At 54.3% G+C, this 23,614-nt stretch overlaps 1 protein-coding gene across 1 annotated transcript; it reads left to right on the plus strand.

Moving 5' to 3' along the window:
* Positions 1–21,719: 21,719 nt before the first annotated feature.
* LOC139273979 (histone H2A type 1-H-like) lies at positions 21,720–22,124 on the plus strand. Its single transcript, XM_070891048.1, has one exon. The coding sequence runs from the start codon at positions 21,720–21,722 to the stop codon at positions 22,122–22,124; it is 405 nt and encodes a 134-aa protein (XP_070747149.1).
* The last annotated feature ends 1,490 nt before the right edge of the window (positions 22,125–23,614 follow it).

Genomic DNA, 23,614 nt, shown 5'->3' on the forward strand with positions numbered 1-23,614 from the left:
CTCACCCTTCCCTGTCCTCGCATGATCCAGACCCCCATCACCCTCCCCTGTCCCAGACTGATCCAGAACCCCCTCACCCTCCCCTGTCCAGACTGACCCAGAGCCCCTCACACTCCCCTGTCTCAGACTGACCCAGACCCCCCTCACCCTGCCCTTTCCCAGACTGACCCAAACCCCCACCTCATCCTCCCCTGTCGCAGACTGACCCAGATCCCCTCACCCTCCCCTGTCCCAGACTGACCCAGAGCCCCTCACCCTCCCCTGTCCCAGACTGACCCAGACCCACCTCAACCTCTCCTGTCCCAGACTGACCCGGACCACCCTCACCCTCCCCTGTCCCAGACTGAACCAGACCCCCCTCACCCTCCCCTGTCCTCGCATGATCCAGACCCACATCACCCTCCCCTGTCCCAGACTGATCCAGAACCCCCTCACCCTCCCCTGTCCAGACTGACCCAGAGCCCCTCACCCTCCCTTGTCGCAGACTGACCCAGACCCCCCTCACCCTTTTCTGTCCCACACTGAGCCAGACACCCTCACCCTCCCCTGTCCCAGACTGACCCAGACTCCCCTCATCCTCCTCTGTCCCACACTGACCCAGACACCCTCACCCTCCCCTGTCCCAGACTGACCCAGACCCCCCTCACCCTCCCCTGTTCCAGACTGACCCAGACTCCCCCTCACCCTCCCCTGACCCAGACCCCCCTTCACCTTCCTCTTTCCCAAACTGACCCAGACCACCGTCACCCTCACCTGTCCCAAACTGACCCAGACACCTTCGCCCTCCCCTCTCCCAGACTGACCCAAATCCCCCTCACCCTCCCCTGTCCCAGACTGACCCAGACCACCCTCACCCTCCCCTGTCGCAAACTCACCCAGACCCACCCTCACCTTCCCCTCTCCCAGACTGACCCAGACCCCCCTCACCCTCCCCTGCCCAAACTGACCCAGACTCCCTCACCCTCACCCTCCTCTCTCCCAGACTGACCCAGATCCCCCTCACCCTCCCCTATCCCAGACTGACCCAGACCACCCTCACCCTCCCCTGTCCCAGACTGACCCAGACCTCCTCGCCCTCCCCTGTCGCAGACTGACCCAGAAACCCCCTCACCCTTCCCTGTCCCAGACTGACCCAGACACTCATTCACCCTCCCCTGTCCCAGACTGACCCAGACACCCCCTCACCCTCCCCTGTCCCAGACTGACACTGACCCCCTCACCCTCCCCTGTCTTAGACTGACCCAGACACCCCCTCACCCTCCCCTGTCCCAGACTGACTTAGACCCCCTCACCTCCCCTGTCCCAGACTGACCCAGACCCCCTTCACCTTCCCCTGACCCAGACCCCTCTCACCCTCCCCTGTCCCAGACTGACCCAGACCACCCTCACCCTCCCCTGTCGCAAACTCACCCAGACCCCCCCTCACCTTCCCCTCTCCCAGACTGACCCAGACCCCCCTCACCCTCCCCTGCCCAAACTGACCCAGACACCCTCACCCTCACCCTCCTCTCTCCCAGACTGACCCAGATCCCCCTCACCCTCCCCTATCCCAGACTGACCCAGACCACCCTCACCCTCCCCTGTCCCAGACTGACCCAGACCTCCTCACCCTCCCCTGTCCCAGACTGACCCAGACACCCCCTCACCCTTCCCTGTCCCAGACTGACCCAGACCCCCCTGTCCCAGACTGACCCAGACACCCCCTCACCCTCCCCTGTCCCAGACTGACCCTGACCCCCTCACCCTCCCCTGTCTTAGACTGAACCAGACACCCCCTCACCCTTCCTTGTCCCAGATTGACCCAGACCCCCTCACCCTCCCCTGTCCCAGACTGACCCAGACCCGCTCACCAGCCCCTGTCCCACACTGACCCAGACACCCCCTCACCCTCCCCTGTCCCAGACTGACTTAGACCCCCTCACCTCCCCTGTCCCAGACTGACACAGACCCCCTTCACCTTCCCCTGACCCAGACCCCTCTCACCCTCCCCTGTCCCAGATTGACCCAGACACCCTCATCTCCTCTCTCCCAGACTGACTCAGACCCCCCCCTCACCCTCCCCTGTCCCAGACTGACCCAGACCCCCTCACCCTCCCCTGTCCCAAACTGACCCATACACCTTCACCCTCCTCTCTCCCAGACTGACCCAGATCCCCCTTACCCTCCCCTGTCCCAGACTGACCCAGACCACCCTCACCCTCCCCTGTCCCAAACTGATCCAGACCCCCCCTCACCTTCCCCTCTCCCAGACTGACCCAGACCACCCTCACCCTCCCCCGACCCAGGCACCCACTCACCCTCCCTTGTCCCAGACTGACCCAAACCCCCCCACACTCCCCTGACCCAGACACCCTCACCCTCCCCCGTCCCAGGCTGACCCAGACCCCCTCACCCTCCCCTGTCTCAGACTGACCCAGACACCCCTCACCCTCCTCTGACCCAGACTGACCCAACCCCCTCCATCATCCTCCCCTGTCGCAGACTGACCCAGACCCCCTCACACTCCCCTGTCCCAGACTGACCCAGGCCCCCTCACCCTCCCCTGTCCCAGACTGACCCAGGCCCCCCTCAACCTCTCCTGTCCCAGACTGACCCGGACCCCCCTCTCCCTCCCCTATCCCAGACTGAACCAGACCCCCCTCACCCTCCGCTGTCCCAGACTGACACAGACCCCGCTCACTCTCCCCTGTCCCAGACTGACCCAGATCCCCTCACCCTCCCCTGTCTCAGACTGACCCAAGCCCCCTCACCAGCCCCTGTCCCAGACTGATGCAGACACCCCCTCAACCTCCCCTGTCCCAGACTGACACAGACTCCCTCACCTCCCCTGTCCCAGACTGACCCAGACCCCCCCTCACCTTCCCCTGACCCAGACCCCTCTCACCCTCCCCTGTCCCAGACTGACCCAGACACCCTCACCCTCCTCTCTCCCAGACTGACCCAGACCCCACCTCACCTTACCCTGACCCAGACCCCCCTCACCTTCCCCTCTCCCAGACTGACCCAGACCCCCGTCACACTCCCCTGTCCCAAACTGACCCAGACACCTTCGCCCTTCTCTCTCCAAATCTGAGCCAAATCTCCCTCACCCTCCCCTCTCCCAGACTGACCCAGACCACCCTCACCCTCCCATGTCGCAAACTCACCCAGACCCCCCCTCACCTTCCCCTCTCCCAGACTGACCCAGATCCCCCTCACCCTCCCCTGTCCCAGACTGACCCAGACCACCCTCACCCTCCCCTGTCCGAGACTGACACAGAATCCCCTCACCCTTCCCTGTCCCAGACTGATCCTGACAACCGCCCCCACCCTCACCCTCCCCTGTCCCAGACTGACCCAGACCCCCCTCACGCTCCCCTGACCCAGACCCACTCACCCTCCCCTGTCCCAGACTGACTCACACCCTCTAATCCTCCCCAGTCCCAGACTGACCCAGACCCCCTCACCCTCCCCCTACCAGACTGTCCCAGACCCCCTCACCCTCCCCTGTCTCAGACTGACCCAGACACCCTCACCCTCCCCTGTCCCAGACTGACCGAGACGCCCCTCAACCTCTCCAGTCCCAGACTGACCCGGTCCCCCCTCACCCTCCCCTGTCCCAGACTGAACCAGACCTCCCTCACCCTCCCCTGTCCTCGCATGATACAGACCCCCATCACCCTCCCCTGTCCCAGACTGACCCAGAGCCCCTCACCCTCCCCTGTCCCAGACTGACCCAGACCCACCTCACCCTCCTCTGTCCCACACTGACCCAAACACCCTCACCCTCCCCTGTCCCAGACTGACCCAGACCTCCCTCACCCTCGCTTGTCCCAGACTGACCCAGACCCCCCTCACCCTCCCCTGTCCCACACTGACCCCGAGCCCCTCACCCTCCCCTGTCCCAGACTGACCCAGACCCACCTCACCCTCCTCTGTCCCACACTGACCCAAACACCCTCACCCTCCCCTGTCCCAGACTGACTCAAAACTCCCTCACCCTCGCTTGTCCCAGACTGACCCAGACCCTCCCTCACCCTCCCCTGTCCCAGACTGACCCAGACCCCCCTCACCCTCCCCTGTCCCAGACTGACCCAGACCCCCCTCATCCTCCCCTGTCCAGACTGATCCTGACAACCCCCCCCCCCCCCCCCACCGTCACCCTGCCCTGTCCCGGACTGATCCAGGCACCCACTCACCCTCCCCTGTCCCAGCCTGACCCAGACCCCCCTCACGCTCCCCTGACCCAGACCCCCTCACCCTCGCCTGCCCCAGACTGACCCAGACCTCCTCACGCTCCCCTGTCCCAGACTGACCCAGACCTCCTCACCCTCACCTGTCCCAGACTGACCCAGACCACCTCACCCTTCCCTGTCCCAGACTGACCCAGACACCCCCTCAACCTTCCCTGACCCAGACCCCCATTCACCCTCCCCTGACCCAGACCCCCCTCACCTTCCCCTCTCCCAGACTGACCCAGACCCCCCTCACCCTCCCCTGTCCCAAACTGACCCAGACACCTTCACCATCCTCTCTCCCAGACCACCCTCACCTCCGCTGATCCAGACCCACCCTCACCTATCCCCTCTCCCACACTGACCCAGACCCCCCTCACCCTCCCCTGTCCCAGACAGACCCAGACCCCCTCATCCTCCCTTGTCCCAGACTGACCCAGACCCCCTCACCCTCCCCTGTCTCAGACTGACCCAGACCCCCCTCTCCCTCCCCTGTCCCAGACTGACCCAAACCCCCTCTCATCCTCCCCTGTCGCAGACTGACCCAGACCCCCTCACCCTCCCCTGTCCCAGACTGACCCAAACCCCCTCACCCTCCCCTGTCCCAGACTGACCCAGACCCCCCTCAACCTCTCCTGTCCCAGACTGACCCGGACCCCCCTCACCCTCCCCTGTCCGAGACTGAACCAGACCCCCACTCACACTCCCCTGTCCCAGACTGACCCAGACCCCCCTCACCCTCCTCTGTCACACACTGACCCAGACACCCTCACCTCCCCTGTCCCAGACTGACCCAGACCTCCCTCACCCTCCCTTGTCCCAGACTGACCCCGACCCCCCTCACCCTCCCCTGTCCCAGGATGACCCAGAACCTCTCACCCTCCCCTGTCCCAGACTGTCCCAGACCCCCTCACCCTCCCCTGTCCCAGACTGACCCAGACCCCCTCACCCTCACCTGTCCCAGACTGACCCAGACCCGCTCACCCTCCCCTGTCTCAGACTGACCCAGACCACCCTCACCCTACCCTTTCCCAGACTGACGAAACCCCCCCTCATCCTCCCCTGTCGCAGACTGACCCAGATCCCCTCACCCTCCCCTGACCCAAACTGACCCAGACACCTTCACCCTCCTCTCTCCCAGACTGACTAAGATGCGCCTCACCCTCCCCTGACCCAGACCACCCTCACCCTCCCCTGTCCCAGACTGACCCAGACCCCCCTCACCCTCCCCTGTCCCAGACAGACCCAGACCCCCTCAACCTCCCCTGACCCAGACCCCCTCACCCTCCCCTATCTCAGACTGACCCAGAACCCCCCTCACCCTCCCCTGTACCAGACTGACCCAAACCCCCACTCATCCTCCCCTGTCGCATACTGACCCAGACCCCCTCACCCTCCTCTGTCCCAGACTGACCCAGACCCCCTCACCCTCCCCTGTCCCAGACTGACCCAGACCCCCTCACCCTCCCCTGTCCCAGACTGACCCAGCCCCCCTCACCCTCCCCAGTCTCGGACTGACCCAGCCCCCCCTCTCCCTCCCCTGTCCCAGACTGACTCAAACCCACCCTCACCCTCCCCTGCCCCAGACTGACCCAGACCTCCTCACGCTCCCCTGTCCCAGACTGACCCAGACCTCCTCACCCTCCCCTGTCCCAGACTGACCCAGACCCCCTCACCCTCCCCTGACCCAGACACCACCTCAACCTTCCCTGACCCAGACCCCCATTCACCCTCCCCTAACCCAGACCCGCCTCACCTTCCCCTCTCCCAGACTGACACAGACCCCCCTCACCCTCCCCTGTCACAAACTGACCCAGACACCTTCACCATCCTCTCTCCCAGACCACCCTCACCTCCGCTGATCCAGACCCACCCTCACCTTCCCCTCCCGCACACTGACCCAGACCCCCCTCACCCTCCCCTATCCCAGACTGACCAAGACCCCCTCACCCTATCCTGTCCCAGACTGACCCAGACACCCCCTCAACCTCCCCTGTCTCAGACTGACCCAGACCCCCCTCTCCCTCCCCTGTCCCAGACTGACACGGACCCCCCCTCACCCTCCCCTGTCCGAGACTGAACCAGTACCCCCTCACACTCCCCTGTCCCAGACTGACCCAGAACCCCCTCACCCTCCTCTGTCACACACTGACCCAGACACCCTCACCCTCCCCTGTCCCAGACTGACCCAGACCTCCCTCACCCTTGCTTGTCCCAGACTGACCCCGACCCCCCTCACCCTCCCCTGTTCCAGACTGACCCAGACCCCCCTCATCCTCCCCTGTCCCAGATTGACCCAGACCCTCCCTCACCCTCCCCTGTCCCAGGATGACCCAGAACCTCTCACCCTCCCCTGTCCCAGACTGTCCCACACCCCCTCGCCCTCCCCTGTCCCAGACTGACCCAGACCCCCTCACCCTCACCTGTCCCAGACTGATCTAGACACCCTCACCCTCCCCTGTCTCAGACTGACCCAGACCACCCTCACCCTGCTCTTTCCCAGACTGATGAAACCCCCCCTCATCCTCCCCTGTCGCAGACTGATCCAGATCCCCTCACCCTCCCCTGACCCAAACTGACCCAGACACCTTCACCCTCCTCTCTCCCAGACTGACCAAGATCCGCCTCACCCTCTCCTGACCCAGACCACCCTCACCCTCCCCTGTCCCAGACTGACCCAGACCCCCCTCACCCTCCCCTGTCCCAGACTGATCCTGACAACCCCCCACCTTCACCCTCCCCTGTCCCAGACTGACCCAGGCACCCACTCATCTTCCCCTGTCCCAGACCCCCTCACACTCCCCTGTCCCAGACTGACCCAGACCCCCTCACGCTCCGCTGTCCCAGACTGACCCAGATCCCCTCACCCTCCCCTGTCCCAGACAGACCCAGACCCCCTCACCCTCCCCTGACCCAGACCCCCTCACCCTCCCCTATCTCAGACTGACCCAGACCCCTCCTCACCCTCCCCTGTACCAGACTGACCCAAACCCTCCTCATCCTCCCCTGTCGCAGACTGACCCAGACCCCCTCACCCTCCCCTGTCCCAGACTGACCCAGACCCCCTCACCCTCCCCTGTCCCAGACTGACCCAGACCCCCTCACCCCCCCCTGTCCCAGACTGACCCAGCTCCCCTCACCCTCCCCAGTCTCAGACTGACCCAGCCCCGCCTCTCCCTCCCCTGTCCCAGACTGACTCAAACCCCCCCTCATCCTCCCCTGTCGCAGACTGACTCAGACCCCCTCACCCTCCCCTGTCCCAGACTGACCCAGACCCCCTCACCCTCCCCTGTCCCAGACTGACCCAGACCCCCCTCAACCTCTCCTGTCCCAGACTGACCCGGACCCCCCTCACTCTCCCCTGTCTCAGACTGAACCAGGCCCCCCTCACCCTCCTCTGTCCCAGACTGACCCAGACCCCCCACACCCTCCTCTGTCCCAAACTGACCCAGACACCCTCACCCTCCCCTGTCCCAGACTGACCCAGACCTCCCTCACCCTCCCTTTTCCCAGACTGACCCCGATCCCCTCACCCTCCCCTGTTCCAGACTGACCCAGACCCCCCTCACCCTCCCCTGTCCCAGACTGACCCAGACCCCCTCACCTGACCCAGACCCCCTCACCCTCCCCTGTCTCAGACTGACCCAGACCCATCTCACCCTGCCCTTTCCCAGACTGACCCAAACCCCCACCTCATCCTCCCCTGTCGCAGACTGACCCAGATCCCCTCACCCTCCCCTGTCCCAGACTGACCCAGACCCCCCTCACCCTCCCCTGTCCCAGACTGACCCAGACCCCCCTCAACCTCTCCTGTCCCAGACTGACCCAGACCCCCCTCACCCTCCCCTGTCCCAGACTGAACCAGACCCCACTCACCCTTCCCTGTCCTCGCATGATCCAGACCCCCATCACCCTCCCCTGTCCCAGACTGATCCAGAACCCCCTCACCCTCCCCTGTCCAGACTGACCCAGAGCCCCTCACCCTCCCCTGTCTCAGACTGACCCAGACCCCCCTCACCCTGCCCTTTCCCAGACTGACCCAAACCCCCACCTCATCCACCCCTGTCGCAGACTGACCCAGATCCCCTCACCCTCCCCTGTCCCAGACTGACCCAGAGCCCCTCACCCTCCCCTGTCCCAGACTGACCCAGACCCACCTCAACCTCTCCTGTCCCAGACTGACCCGGACCACCCTCACCCTCCCCTGTCCCAGACTGAACCAGACCCCCCTCACCCTCCCCTGTCCTCGCATGATCCAGACCCCCATCACCCTCCCCTGTCCCAGACTGATCCAGAACCCCCTCACCCTCCCCTGTCCAGACTGACCCAGAGCCCCTCACCCTCCCTTGTCGCAGACTGACCCAGACCCCCCTCACCCTTTTCTGTCCCACACTGAGCCAGACACCCTCACCCTCCCCTGTCCCAGACTGACCCAGACCCCCCTCATCCTCCTCTGTCCCACACTGACCCAGACACCCTCACCCTCCCCTGTCCCAGACTGACCCAGACCCCCCTCACCCTCCCCTGTTCCAGACTGACCCAGACTCCCCCTCACCCTCCCCTGACCCAGACCCCCCTTCACCTTCCCCTTTCCCAGACTGACCCAGACCCCCGTCACCCTCCCCTGTCCCAAACTGACCCAGACACCTTCGCCCTCCTCTCTCCCAGACTGACCCAAATCCCCCTCACCCTCCCCTGTCCCAGACTGACCCAGACCACCCTCACCCTCCCCTGTCGCAAACTCACCCAGACCCCCCCTCACCTTCCCCTCTCCCAGACTGACCCAGACCCCCCTCAACCTCCCCTGCCCAAACTGACACATACACCCTCACCCTCCTCTCTCCCAGACTGACCCAGATCCCCCTCACCCTCCCCTGTCCCAGACTGTCCCAGACTGACCCAGACTCTCCCTCACTCTCCCCTGTCCCAGACTGACCCAGACCCGCCTCACCCTCCCCTGTCCAGACTGATCCTGACAAACCGCCCCCCCCCACACCCTCCCCTGTCCCAGACTGACCCAGGCACCCACACACCCTCCCCTGTCCCAGACTGACCCAGACCACCCTCACGCTCCCATGACACAGACCCCCTCACCCTTCACTGTCCCAGACTGACCCAGACCCCGCTCACCGTCCCCTGTCCCAGACTGACCCAGACCTCCTCACCCTCCCCTGTCCCAGACTGACCAAGACACCCCCTCACCCTTCCCTGTCCCAGACTGACCCAGATCCCCCTGTCCCAGACTGACCCAGACACTCATTCACCCTCCCCTGTCCCAGACTGACCCAGACGCCCCCTCACCCTCCCCTGTCCCAGACTGACCCTGGCCCCCTCACCCTCCCCTGTCTCAGACTGACCCAGACACCCCTCACCCTTCCCTGTCCCAGATTGACCCAGACCCCCTCACCCTCACCTGTCCCAGACTGACCCAGACCCCCTCACCCTCCCCCTCCCAGACTGTCCCAGACCCCCTCACCCTCCCCTGTCTCAGACTGACCCAGACCCCCTCAACCTCCCCTGTCCCAGACTGACCCAGACGCCCCTCAACCTCTCCAGTCCCAGACTGACCCGGTCCCCCCTCACCCTCCCCTGTCCCAGACTGAACCAGACCTCCCTCACCCTCCCCTGTCCTCGCATGATACAGACCACCATCACCCTCCCCTGTCCCAGACTGACCCAGACCCCCCTCACCCTCCCCTGTCCCACACTGACCCAGAGCCTCTCATCCTCCCCTGTCCCAGACTGACCCAGACCCACCTCACCCTCTTCTGTCCCACACTGACCCAAACACCCTCACCCTCCCCTGTCCCAGACTGACCCAGACCTCCCTCACCCTCCCTTGTCCCAGACTGACCCAGACCCCCCTCACCCTCCCCTGTCCCAGACTGACCCAGACCCCCCTCACCCTCCCCTGTCCCAGACTGACCCAGACCCTCCCTCACCCTCCCCTGTCCCAGACTGACCCAGACCCCCCTCACCCTCCCCTGTCCCAGACTGACCCAGACCCCCCTCACCCTCCCCTGTCCAGACTGATCCTGACAACCCCCCCCCCCCCCACCCCGTCACCCTGCCCGGTCCCGGACTGATCCAGGCACCTACTCACCCTCCCCTGTCCCAGACTGACCCAGACCCCCCTCACGCTCCCCTGACCCAGACCCCCTCACCCTCCTCCGTCCTAGACTGACCCAGACCCCCTCACCCTCCCCTGTCTCAGACTGACCCAGACCCCCCTCACCCTCCCCTGTCCCAGACTGACCCAACCCCCCCCCTCATCCTCCCCTGTCGCAGACTGACCCAGACCCCCTCACCTTCCCCTGTCCCAGACTGACCCAGTCCCCCCTCAACCTCTCCTGTCCCAGACTGACCCGGACCCCCCTCACCCTCCCTTGTCCTCACATGATCCAGACCCCCATCACCCTCCCTTGTCCCAGACTGACCCAGACCCCACTCACCCTCCCCTTTCTCAGACTGACCCAGACCCCGCTCACCCTCCCCTGTCCCAGACTGTCCCAGACCCCCCCTAACCCTCCCCTGTCTCAGACTGACCTCGACCTCACTCACCCTCCCCTGTCTCAGACTGGCCCAGACCCAACTCACCCCCCCCTATCCCAGACTTTCCCAGAGCCCCTCTCACCCTCCCCTATCCAGACTGAACCAGAACCCCCACCCCCTCACCTTTCCCTGACTCAGACCCCCTTCACCTCCCCTGTTCCAGACCACCCTGCCCCCCCCCACCTCACCCCGCAGCCTTCCCTCTCCAGACTTCTTGAAATTTTTTGATCGAGCAGTCCCTTGTGTGGCACTTTATCAGATCAAAGCCTGGAACATAAGAACATAAGAAATAGGAGCAGCAGTAGGCCATTTGGCTCCTCGCACCTGCGCTGTCATTCTATACGATCATGGATGATCTGATCATGGACTCAGCTCCACTTCCCTGCCCGCTCCCCATATCCCTTTATTCCCTTATTACTCAAAAATCTGTCTATCTCCGCCTTAAATATATTCAATGAATCAGCTTCCACAGATCTCTGGGGCAGAGAATTCCACAGATGTACGAACCTCAGAGAAGAAATTCCCCCTCATCTCAGTTTTAAATGGGCAGTCCTTATTCTGAGACTATCCCCCCTAGTTCTAGATTCCCTTATGAGTGGAAATATCCTCTCTGCATCAAGCTTGTCGAGACCCCTCATTATCTTATATGTTTCGATAAGATTCCCTCTCATCCTGCTGAACTCCAATGAGTACAGGCCCAACCTACTCAACTTATCTTCATAAGTCAACCCCCTCATCTCCAGAATAATCTGAGTGAACCTTCTTTTCTGGACTGCCTCCAATGTAAGTATGTCCTGCTTTAGAAATGGAGACCAAAACTGTACGCAGTACTCCAGGTGTGGCCTACTAATACCCTATACAGTTGTAGCAGGACTTCTCTGCTTTTATACTCTATCCCCCTTGCAATAAAGGCCAACGTTCCATTTGCTTTCCTGATTACTTGCTGTACCTGCATACTAATTTGTTGTGTTTCATGCTCAAGGACCCCCAGGTCCCTTTGTACTGCAGCGTTTTGCAATTTGGCTTCACTTAAATAATAATTTGCTTTACTATTTTTTCTGCCACAGTGGATAACCTCACATTTTCCGACATTATACTCCATCTACCAAAAATTTGCCCACTCACTTATTCCTTTGCAGATTTTTTGTGTCCTCCTCACAAGTTGCTTCTGCACCCATCTTTGTATCATCAGCAAACTTGGCTACATTACACTCAGCCCTTTCATCCAAGTCATTCATATAGATTGTAAATATTTGAGGCCCCCACCACCAATCCGTGCAGCACCCCACTAGTTACTGTTTGCCTACCGTAAAATTACCTATTTATCCCGACTCTCTGTTTTCTGTTAGTTAGCCAATCCTCTATCCATGCTAATATATTACCCCCAACCCCGTGAGTTTTATCTTGTGCCATAACCTCTTATGTGGCACCTTATCGAATGCCTTCTAGAAATTCTGCTCCACAATTCAATATGATCATGGCCGAACAGCCAAAAATCCAGGTGGTGCTTCTGACAAAGAAATCCAATGCTGGGCCCAGCAAGAGCAAGTAAAGTGAACAAGATTTAATCTAACAACACGTGGGTTCTTTTCAGAGCCACCCACAATGTAGTACCCTTGTTTAAGAAGTGAGAAAGGGAGAGGCTGAGTAATTACAGGCCTGTCAGGCTAACCTGAGTGGTGGGAAAATTATTGGAAAAACCCTGAAAGACAGGGTAAATCTGCATTTAGAAAGGCAAGGATTAATTGGGGACAGTCAGCCCGGATTTTTTAAGGGAACTTCGTATTTGACTAACATGATTCAATTATTTGAGGAGGTAACCAAGAGGGTCGATGAGGGTAGTGCGTACGATGTAGTATATATGGACTTTAGTAAGGCTTTTGATAAAGTCCCAAATGGTAGACTCGTTATGAACGTTAAAGCCCATGGGATACAGGGCAAAGTGGCAAGTTGGATCCAAAATTGGCTTGGAGGTCGGAAGCAAAGGGTAATGATTGATGGATGTTTTTGTGACTGGAAGGATGTTTCCAGTGTGATTCTGCAGGGCTCAGTACTGGGATCCTTGCTTTTTGTGGTATATATTAACGATTTGGATTTGAGTATAGGGAGTGTGATTCAGAAGTTTGCTGACGATACTAAAATTGGCTGTGGTTGATAATGAAGAGGAAAGTCATGGGCTGCAGAAGGATGTCAATCTACTGGTCAGATGGGCAGAGCAGTGGCAAATGGAATTTAATTCAGAGAAGTGTGAGGTGATGGACTTTGGGAGGACTAATACGGAATAGGTATACACATTAAACGGTATTCCACTTAATAGTGTAGATGACAAAGGGACCTTGGAGTGCCTGTACACAGATCCCTGAAAGTAGCAGGCCAGGTATAACGTGGTTAAGAAGGCATACGTAATGGTTGCCTTTATTGGCCGAGGCATAGAATATAATAGCAGGGAGGTTAGGGTTAAGTTGTATAATACTTTAGTTAGGCCACAGCTGGAGTACTGTGTGCAGTTCTGGTCGCCGTATTATCAGAAGGACATAATTGCACTAGAGAGGGTGCAGAGGAGATTTACTAGGATGCTGCCTGGAATGGAGAATCTTAGTTATGAGAACAGATTGGATAGGCTGGGTTTGTTCTCATTGGAACAGAGGAGATTGACAGGAAATATTGAGGGGCCTGGACATAGTGGATAGTAAGGGTCTATTTCCATTGGTGAAGGGGTCTATTATGAGGGGGCATAGTTTTAGCGTGAGTTGGTAGAAGGTTTAGAAGGGATTTGAAGGCGGGGGTGGTTCTTTACACAGAGGGTTGTGGGGATCTGGAACTCGCAGCCTGGAAGAGTGGTGGATGCAGAAACCCTCACCACTTTTAAGAGATGGTTGGATGGGCACTTAAACTGCTATAACCTGCAGGGTTACAAACCTAGAGCTGGTAACTGGGATTAGACTGGATGACCTTTTGTTGGACGGTGCAGATATAATGGTAAGTACTGCAGGGAATAGAATACGGCCAGGGTGATCTCCTGGACTCATTTCGATCACCTGGATGGGTCGGAGAGGAATTTTCACAGATTTTTTCTCCCTAAATTGGCCTGGATTTTTAATCGGTTTTTGCCTCTCCCAGGAGATCACATGGCTCTGGTTGGGGTCAAATGTCGAATGTTTCAGTATATGGTGTGTCGCAGTTGTTTGAGGCGGACTGGTTGGGCTGGGTGCTCTTTGCTTTTCTGTCATTGTTCAAAGGTTTCAAGGTAAACTTTAGGGCTGATGACCAAGGGCTGTGCAGCTTTTTGTCGGCTGGTGTGGACACGATGGACTTAAGTGGCCTCATTCTGTGCTGTAAATGTCTATGTTCCTATATTTCTATTATGTGAAAGGGCTGCGTACTTTCTGAAGAAACTGATCTATTGATCACAATCTTATCCCCTGTGCTTCAGTGGGTAGCACACTCGCTTCTGAGTCAGAAGGTTGTGGGTTCAAGTCCAAATCCAGGGACTTGAGCACAAAGTCTCGGCTGTCACACCAGTGCAGTGATGCAGGAGTGCTGCACTGTTGGAGATGCCATCTATAGGAAGAGACGTTAAACCGAGGCTCCTTCAGCTTTTTTAAGGTGGACGTAATAGATCCCACGGCCACTATTTTAAAGAAGAGCAGGTCAGTTATCCCCGGTGTCCTGGCCAAAACTTACCCCTCGATCAACATAACACAACAGCTTATTTGGTCATTATCGCATTGCTGTTTGTGGGAGCTTGCTGTGCGCGAAATGGCTGCCGCCTTTCCTACATTACTAAAGTGTCCACATTTCAAAAAGTACTTCATTGGCTGCGAAGCACATTCAGAAGTCCGATGGTCGTGAAAGGCGCAATACAAATCCAAGTCTCTATTTCTCTGCTTAATATTAAATCCCTGCGGTTGATAAGCTGGGAGTTTCCTGACCAGGTGATCCTCAGTCGATCTCAGTTCGAAACCGGTATATGTCTGTGAACATGTAATAATGTAGATCCACAAACAGAGCAGCGAGTTTGCTGTTCAGATTATTGCATATATATATATATACTAAACATTAATGAATCTTCCTCGTAAGATTTTTGCCTGAGAGCAGAATAGAAACACAAAGAACAGAGTATAAATCAGGAGGGGTTGTAACTAACACAGAAACATAGAAACATAGAAAATAGGTGCAGGAGTAGGCCATTCGGCCCTTCGAGCCTGCGCAACCATTCAATAAATCATGGCTGATCATTCACCTCAGTACCGCTTTCCTGCTTTCTCTCCATACCTCTTCATCCCTTTAGCCGCAACGGCCATATCTAACTCCCTCTTGAATATATCCAATGAACTGGCATCAACAACTCTCTGTGGTAGGGAATTCCGCAGGTTAACAAATCTCTGAGTGAACATCATCGGGAACATTCTTCCTGCATCTAACCTGTCCAGTCCCGTCAGAGTTTTATATGTTTCTATGAGATCCCCTCTCATCCTTCTAAACTCCAGTGAATATAGGCCCAGTCGATCCAGTCTCTCCTCATATGTCAGTCCTGCCATCCCGGGAATCAGACTGGTGAACCTTCGCTGCACTCCCTCAATAGCAAAAAAGTCTTTCCTCAGATTAGGAGACCAAAACTGAACACAATATTCTAGGTGAGGCCTCACTCAGGCCCTGTACAACTGCAGTAAGACCTCCCTGCTCCTATACTCAAATCCCCTAGCTCTGAAGGCCATTTGCCTTCTTCACCGCCTGCTGAACCTGCATGACAACTTTCAATGACTGATGTACTATGACACCCAGGTCTCGCTGCACCGCCCCTTTTCCTAATCTTCCGCCATTCAGATAATATTCTGCCCTCGTGTTTTTGTCACCAAAGTTGATAACCTCACATTTATCCACATTATACTGAACCTGCCACGCGTTTGCACACTCAACTAACCTGTCCCAAGTCACCCTGCAGCCTTTTAGCGTCGTAGTCACAGCTCACACCACTACCCAGCTTGGTGTCATCTGCAAAGTTGAAGATATTACATTCAATTCCCGCATCCAAATCATTAATGTATATTGTAAATAGCTGGGGTCCCAGCACTGAGCCCTGCGGCATCCCACTAGTCACTGTCTGCCATTCTGAAAAGGACCCGTTTATCCCGACTCTCTGCTTCCTGTGTGCCAAACAGTTTTCTATCCCGTCAGTACATTACCCCCAATACCATGTGATTTAATTTTGCACACCAATCTCTTGTCTGGGACCTTGTGAAAAGCTTTTTGAAAGTCCAACTACACCACATCCACTGGTTCTCCCTTGTCCACTCTACCAGTTACATCCTCAAAAAATTCCAAAAGATTTGTCAAGCAGGATTTCCCTTTCATAAATCATGCTGACTTGGACCGATCTCATCACTGCTTTCCAAATGTGCTGCTATTTCGTCTTTACTAATTGATTCCAACATTTTCCCCACTACTGATGTCAGGCTAACCGGTCTATAATTATCCATTTTCTCTCTCCCTCCTTTATTAAAAAGTGGTGTCACATTAGCTACCCTCCAGTCCATAGGAACCAATCCAGGGTCGATAGACTGTTGGAAAATGACCATCAATGCATCCACTATTTCTCGGGCCACTTCCTTAAGTATTCTGGGATGCAGACTACCAGGCCCCGGGGATTTATTGGCCTTCAATCCCATCAATTTCCCTAACACAATTTGCCACCTAATAAGGATTCCCTTCAGTTCCTCCTTTTCACGAGACCCTCGGTCCCCTAGTATTTCCAAAAAGTTATTTGTGGTCTTCCTTCGTGAAGACAGAACCAAAGTATTTCTTTAACTGGTCCGCCATTTCTTTGTTCCCCATTATAAATTCACCTGAATCTGACTGCAAGGGACTACGTTTGTTTTCATTAATCTTTTTCTCTTCACATATTAATAGAAGCTTTTGCAGTCAGTTTTTATGTTCACAGCAAACTTCCTCTCATAATCTATTTTCCCCCTCCAAATTAAGCCCTTTGTCTTCCCCTGCTGTATTACAAAATTCTCCCAATCCTCAGGTTTGCTACTTTTTCTGGCCAATTTATAGACCTCTTCCTTGGATTTAACACGATCCTTAATTTCCCTTGATAGCCACGGTGGAGCCACCTTCCCCGTTTTATTTTTTACTCCAGACAGGGATATACAATTGTTGAAGTTCATCCATGTGATCTTTCAATGTTTGCCATTGCCTATCCACCGTCAACCCTTTAAGTATTACTCGCCAGTCTATTCTAGCCAATTCACGTCTCATACCATCGAAGTTACCTTTCCCAAGTTCAGGACCCTAGTCTCTGAATTAACTGTGTCACTCTTCATCTTAATAAAGAATTCTCCCATATTATGATCACTCTTGATGACGTCATTCAAGAATTTGTGATTATGGCGAGCAACAAATCTGATTGGTCTCTTTAAACATCCAATCATAGAGATACAGAACAATGGATATGAACATGGCGGCGAATGAACCAATCACATTCATTGCCTTCACTCGCCCCTCATTAGCATAGGGCTGTGGGCAGAGTGTGATGCTGCCCATATAATGCGGGCTCGGAGCAGAGTTTCCTCAAATCTGCGCCGGACTGAACGACATGATGTCTGATGGAAAGTAAAGTTACCGCCAAGAACGTAATCAAGAAAACCTCTCCGAAGACCGGCAAGAAGCGCAGAAGATCGAGGAAGGAGAGTTACTTCATCAACATCTACAAAGTGATGAAGCAGGTTCACCCCGATACCGGCATCTCCGCCAAGGCCATGGGCATCATGAACTCGGTTGTGAACGATATTTTGGAGCGCATCGCGGGTGAGGCTTCCCGCCTGGCCCATTACAACAAGCGCCGCACCATCAGCTCCCGGGAGATCCAGACCGCCGTGCGCCTGCTGCTGCCCGAGGAGCTGGCCAAGCACGCCGTGTCGGAAGGGACAAAGATGGTGACCAAGTACACCAGCTACAAGTGAAACTGCACGCTGTCCTGAGAGAACAAACGCAGACACAACGGCTCTTTTAAGAGCCACCCACAACCTCTCTGAAAGTACTGCACAAACGCATCACCCTTTAGACTCAAATCACAAATTATTTCCTGAACAAGTGTGTGAGAACCTTTGCAGTTCCAGCTGTAGATTTAGTTTTGAATTCTCCGATAAGCAGCTTCACTGTCCGGTTCGACCTCAGCGTTGCTGGCATTTCCCGCCCACAAACTACAAACACGGTCCCTGGTCGCTCTTTCCCTTTGCTCTCAGACCCGTTCATTTACACCGACTGCCGAATTAAGAGCTTGTTTAGGGGCTGAGACTCATGTTTCAATCACACATCCTCTCTCACAAGCACTTTTCAAGTTTATTTTTCAATTCCTGTTGCGGCTCAGTCCGTTTATTAACCCGACACTCCCGCAGTGTCACAACCCAGAATGGAAGTTCTTACAGAGACCAGAACCGGGGACAGTTTGAACACTCTGTCCCTCTTCTCTTTTCACAGAGGGACTCCCAGTTCTGGGCTCACTCCCGCCTCTGTGGGGCATCGATCGATAATCTATGAACGCTCACTTTTACAAAGATTGAGTTGGAATGTGTCCAGTTACAGAATCAGTGAGGATTGATTCGCGCCTATTACAGAGAGATTGAACAGTACCCAAATTTCATCCTGATTGTAACAGCCTGGAATTTGCAAGTGAAATATGGATTAAGATAAAAGGAAACAAAAAGTGTTTGAAAATATTTGGCTAATGGTAAAGTTACAAACATAATCCGCAATTTTAACAATTATTGGCGGGATGTTTGAATTTCTAAATCGTTCGAGGACTGACTGTTGAGAACAGTCATTTCCGCACATGTTTCATTGGCGGGCTAAACAGGCTGCGATTGGTCATCAGAAATGACCAATGAAATTCACCACAGAGCGACCAATCACATAAACATGGAAACAGAGAAACATTGAAAATAGGTGCAGGAGTTGGCCATTCGGCCCTTCGAGCTTGCACCGCCATTCAATGAGTTCATGGCTGAACATGCAACTTCAGTATCCCATTCCTGCTTTCTCGCCATACCCCTTGATCCTCCTAGTAGTAAGGACTTCATCTAACTCCTTTTTGAATAGATTTAGTGAATTGGCCTCAACAACTTTCTGTGGTAGAGAATTCCATAGGTTCACCACTCTCTGGGTGAAGAAGTTTCTCCTCATCTCGGTCCTAAATGGCTTACCCCTTATCCTTAGACTGTGACCCCTGGTTCTGGACTTCCCCAACATTGAGAACATTCTTCCTGCATCTAACCTGTCTAAACCCGTCAGAATTTTAAACGTTTCTATGAGGTCCCCTCTCATTCTTCTGAACTCCAGTGAATACAAGCCCAGTTGATCCAGTCTTTCTTGATATGTCAGTCCCGCCATCCCGGGAATCAGTCTGGTGAACCTTCGCTGCACTCCCTCAATAGCAAGAATGTCCTTCCTCAAGTTAGGAGACCACAACTGTACACAATACTCCAGGTATGGCCTCACCAAGGCCCTGTACAACTGTAGCAAAACCTCCGTGCCCCTGTACTCAAATCCCCTCGCTATGAAGGCCAACATGCCATTTGCTTTCTTAACCGCCTGCTGTACCTGCATGCCAACCTTCAATGACTGATGTACCATGACACCCAGGTCTCGTTGCACCTCCCCTTTTCCTAATCTGTCACCATTCAGATAATAGTCTGTCTCTCTGTTTTTACCACCAAAGTGGATAACCTCACATTTATCCACATTATACTTCATCTGCCATGCATTTGCCCACTCACCTAACCTATCCAAGTCGCTCTGCAGCCTCATAGCATTCTCCTCGCAGCTCACACTGCCACCCAACTTCGTGTCATCCGCAAATTTGGAGATACTACATTTAATCCCCTCGTCTAAATCATTAATGTACAGTGTAAACAGCTGGGGCCCCAGTACAGAACCTTGCGGTAGCCCACTAGTCGCTGCCTGCCATTCTGAAAAGTCCCCATTTACTCCTACTCTTTGCTTCCTGTCTGACAACCAGTTCTCAATCCATGTCAGCACACTACCCCCAATCCCACGTGCTTTAACTTTGCACATTAATCTCTTGTGTGGGACCTTGTCGAAAGCCTTCAGAAAGTCCAAATATAACACATCAACTGGTTCTCCCTTGTCCACTCTACTGGAAACATCCTCAAAAAATTCCAGAAGATTTGTCAAGCATGATTTCCCTTTCACAAATCCATGCTGACTTGGACCTATCATGTCACCTCTTTCCAAATGCGCTGCTATGACATCCTTAATAATTGATTCCATCATTTTACCCACTACCGATATCAGGCTGACCGGTCTATAATTCCCTGTTTTCTCTCTCCCTTCTTTTTTAAAAGTGGGGTTACATTGGCTACCCTCCACTCGATAGGAACTGATCCAGAGTCAATGGAATGTTGGAAAATGACTGTCAATGCATCCGCTATTTCCAAGGCCACCTCCTTAAGTACTCTGGGATGCAGTCCATCAGGCCCTGGGGATTTATCGGCCTTCAATCCCATCAATTTCCCCAACACAATTTCCCGTCTAATAAGGATTTCCCTCAGTTCCTCCTCCTTACTAAACCCTCTGACCCCTTTTATATCCGGAAGGTTGTTTGTGTCCTCCTTAGTGAATACCAAACCAAAGTACTTGTTCAATTGGTCCGCCATTTCTTTGTTCCCCGTTATGACTTCCCCTGATTCTGACTGCAGGGGACCTACGTTTGTCTTTATTAACCTTTTTATCTTTACATATCTATAGAAACTTTTGCAATCCGTCTTAATGTTCCCTGCAAGCTTCTTCTCGTACTCCATTTTCCCTGCCCTAATCAAATCCTTTGTCCTCCTCTGCTGAGTTCTAAATTTCTCCCAGTCCCCGGGTTCGCTGCTATTTCTGGCCAATTTGTATGCCACTTCCTTGGCTTTAATACTATCCCTGATTTCCCTTGATGGCCACGGTTGAGCCCCTTCCCTTTTTTATTTTTACGCCAGACAGGAATGTACAATTGTTGTCGTTCATCCATGCGGTCTCTAAATGTCTGCCATTGCCCATCCACAGTCAACCCCCTAAATATCATTCGCCAATCTATCCTAGCCAATTCACGCCTCATACCTTCAAAGTTAGCCTTCTTTAAGTTCTGGACCATGGTCTCTGAATTAACTGTTTCATTCTCTATCCTAATGCAGAATGCCACCATATTATGGTTACTCTTCCTCAAGGGGCCTCGCACAATGAGATTGCTAATTAATCCACTCTCATTACACAACACCCAGTCTAAAATGGCATCCCCCCTAGTTGGTTCGTCGACATATTGGTCTAGAAAACCATCCCTTATGCACTCCAGGAAATCCTCCCCCACCGTATTGCGTCCAGTTTGGTTAGCCCAATCTATGTGCATATTAAAGTCAGCCATTATAACTGCTGCACATTTATTGCATGCACCCCTAATTTCCTGTTTGATGCCCTTCCCAACATCACTACTACTGTTTGGAGGTTTGTACACAACTCCCACTAACGTTTTTTGCCATTTGGTGTTCTGCAGCTCTACCCATATAGATTCCACATCATCCAAGCTAATGTCCTTCCTAACTATTGCATTAATCTCCTCCTTAACCAGCAATGCTACCCCACCTCCGACCCCTTTTCCTTTTATTCTATCCTTCCTGAATGTTGAATACCCCTGGATGTTGATTCCCAGCCCTGATCATCCTGGAGCCACGTCTCTGTAATCCCAATCACATCATATTTATTAACATCTATTTGCACAGTTAATTCATCCACCTTATTACAGATACTCCTTGCATTAAGACACAAAGCCTTCAGGCTTGTTTTTTTAACACCCTTTGTCCTTTTACAAGTTCGCTCCCTGCATTCCTACAGAAGGTATAAGGAAGGCAGATGTGGGAGGAGTTTCACATTCTTTCTCCGAACGTGTGGATTTTGGAAATGTCTAGAAGAGGAAAGACCAGCGGTAAAGCTCGGGCCAAGTCCAAGTTTCGATCCTCCTGGGCCGGACTGCAGTTCCCTGTGCGCCGTGTTCACAGGCTCCTGCGGAAGGGGAACTACACTGAGCATGTGGGTGCCGGAGTCCCGGTCCACATGGCTGCTGTGCTCGAGTATCTGACCGCTGAAATCCTGGAGCTGGCCGGCAACGCGTCCCGCGACAACAAGACCCGCATCATCCCCAGACACCTGCAGCTGGCCATCCGCAATGACCAGGAGCTCAACAAGCTGTTGGGAAAGCTGACCATCGCTCAGGGCGGTGTGCTGTCTAATATCCAGGCTGTGCTGCTGCCCAAGAAAACCACCAGTGTGTCCAAGAGCAAGCAAAGCGGACAGTATATAATCTAATGAACCAAAGGCTCTTTTCAGAGCCACCCACAGTTTCTGTGAAAGTGCAGGTGAATAGAAACATAGAAACATAGAAAATAGGTGCAGGAGTAGGCCATTCGGCCCTTCGAGCCTGCACCGCTATTCAATGAGTTCATGGCTGAACATGCAACTTCAGTACCCCATTCCTGCTTTCTCGCCATACCCCTTGATCCCCCTAGTAGTAAGGACTTTATCTAACTCCTTTTTGAATATATTTAGTGAATTGGCCTCAACAACTTTCTGTGGTAGAGAATTCCACAGGTTCACCACTCTCTGGGTGAAGAAGTTTCTCCTCATCTCGGTCCTAAATGGCTTACCCCTTATCCTGAGACTGTGACCCCTGGTTCTGGACTTCCCCAACATTGGGAACATTCTTCCTGCATCTAACCTGTCTAAACCCGTCAGAATTTTAAACGTTTCTATGAGATCCCCTCTCATTCTTCTGAACTCCAGTGAATACAAGCCCAGTTGATCCAGTCTTTCTTGATATGTCAGTCCCGCCATCCCGGGAATCTATCTGGTGAACCTTCGCTGCACTCCCTCAATAGCAAGAATGTCCTTCCTCAAGTTAGGAGACCAAAACTGCACACAATACTCCAGGTGTGGCCTCACCAATGTTCTATGGATTGCAGTTCTTGTTGGATCTATGGATCATAATGATCCCAGATCTAGTTTAATATATTAAATCTCTGCAATGAAGCTGGCCGTTTCCTGATCTCGGTTATAACTCTCTGTCGAACATGTAGATATCTAGATCAGCAAACTGCCGCAGGTTTGCTGTTAGCGGATATTCTGATCAGTGAATCAATATAGAGAGAGACCGACTTCACAGAAATATAAAACAGACGGAACCTGAACATGAGACTCGCTTTCAGTGAACATGCTGTGTGAGCCGAATATAAAGAGATGTTAAGAACCGAGTATAAAGGGAATGAGCGGTTGATGGGCCAAACGTTTCTGACTGAGAATTCATTTGTTGGTTCAAAGTCCTTTTTAAAGCTATGGGAGACGCAAATGAATGATTTTCGTCAAAATTAATTTCATTGACAATTATTCTTAGTTATAAAATGCTGTTATTACAAGCTCATATAAGTCATTTCTGAACTGACAGGGATAGTAAAATTACATCAGCTGCGACGGCCGGGAATCGAACCCGGGTCAATTGATTGGAAGGCAGCTATGCTCAGCACTATCCCACCATCGCCCACATCATAAGCGTTCTATTTACGGACTAATTTGCGGCTCTTAAGTGGGACAGATACTGTGTTCAGTAATCAGAATGTAAGCAAGATGCTGGGACACTTTCCCTCCGATTAAAAACAGTCACTGTGAATAGTTAACTTGCTTGGGCTGAGCTTGGGCCCTCAAATCTACCACCAAGCTCATGGTCTACAGGCTGTAGTAATACCCGCCCTCCTGTACGTATCTGAGGCATGGACAATGTACAGAAGCCACCTCAAGTCGCTGGA

Source organism: Pristiophorus japonicus, chromosome 9 (genome assembly GCF_044704955.1).
Source record: "Pristiophorus japonicus isolate sPriJap1 chromosome 9, sPriJap1.hap1, whole genome shotgun sequence".
Classification (NCBI taxonomy): domain Eukaryota; kingdom Metazoa; phylum Chordata; class Chondrichthyes; family Pristiophoridae; genus Pristiophorus; species Pristiophorus japonicus.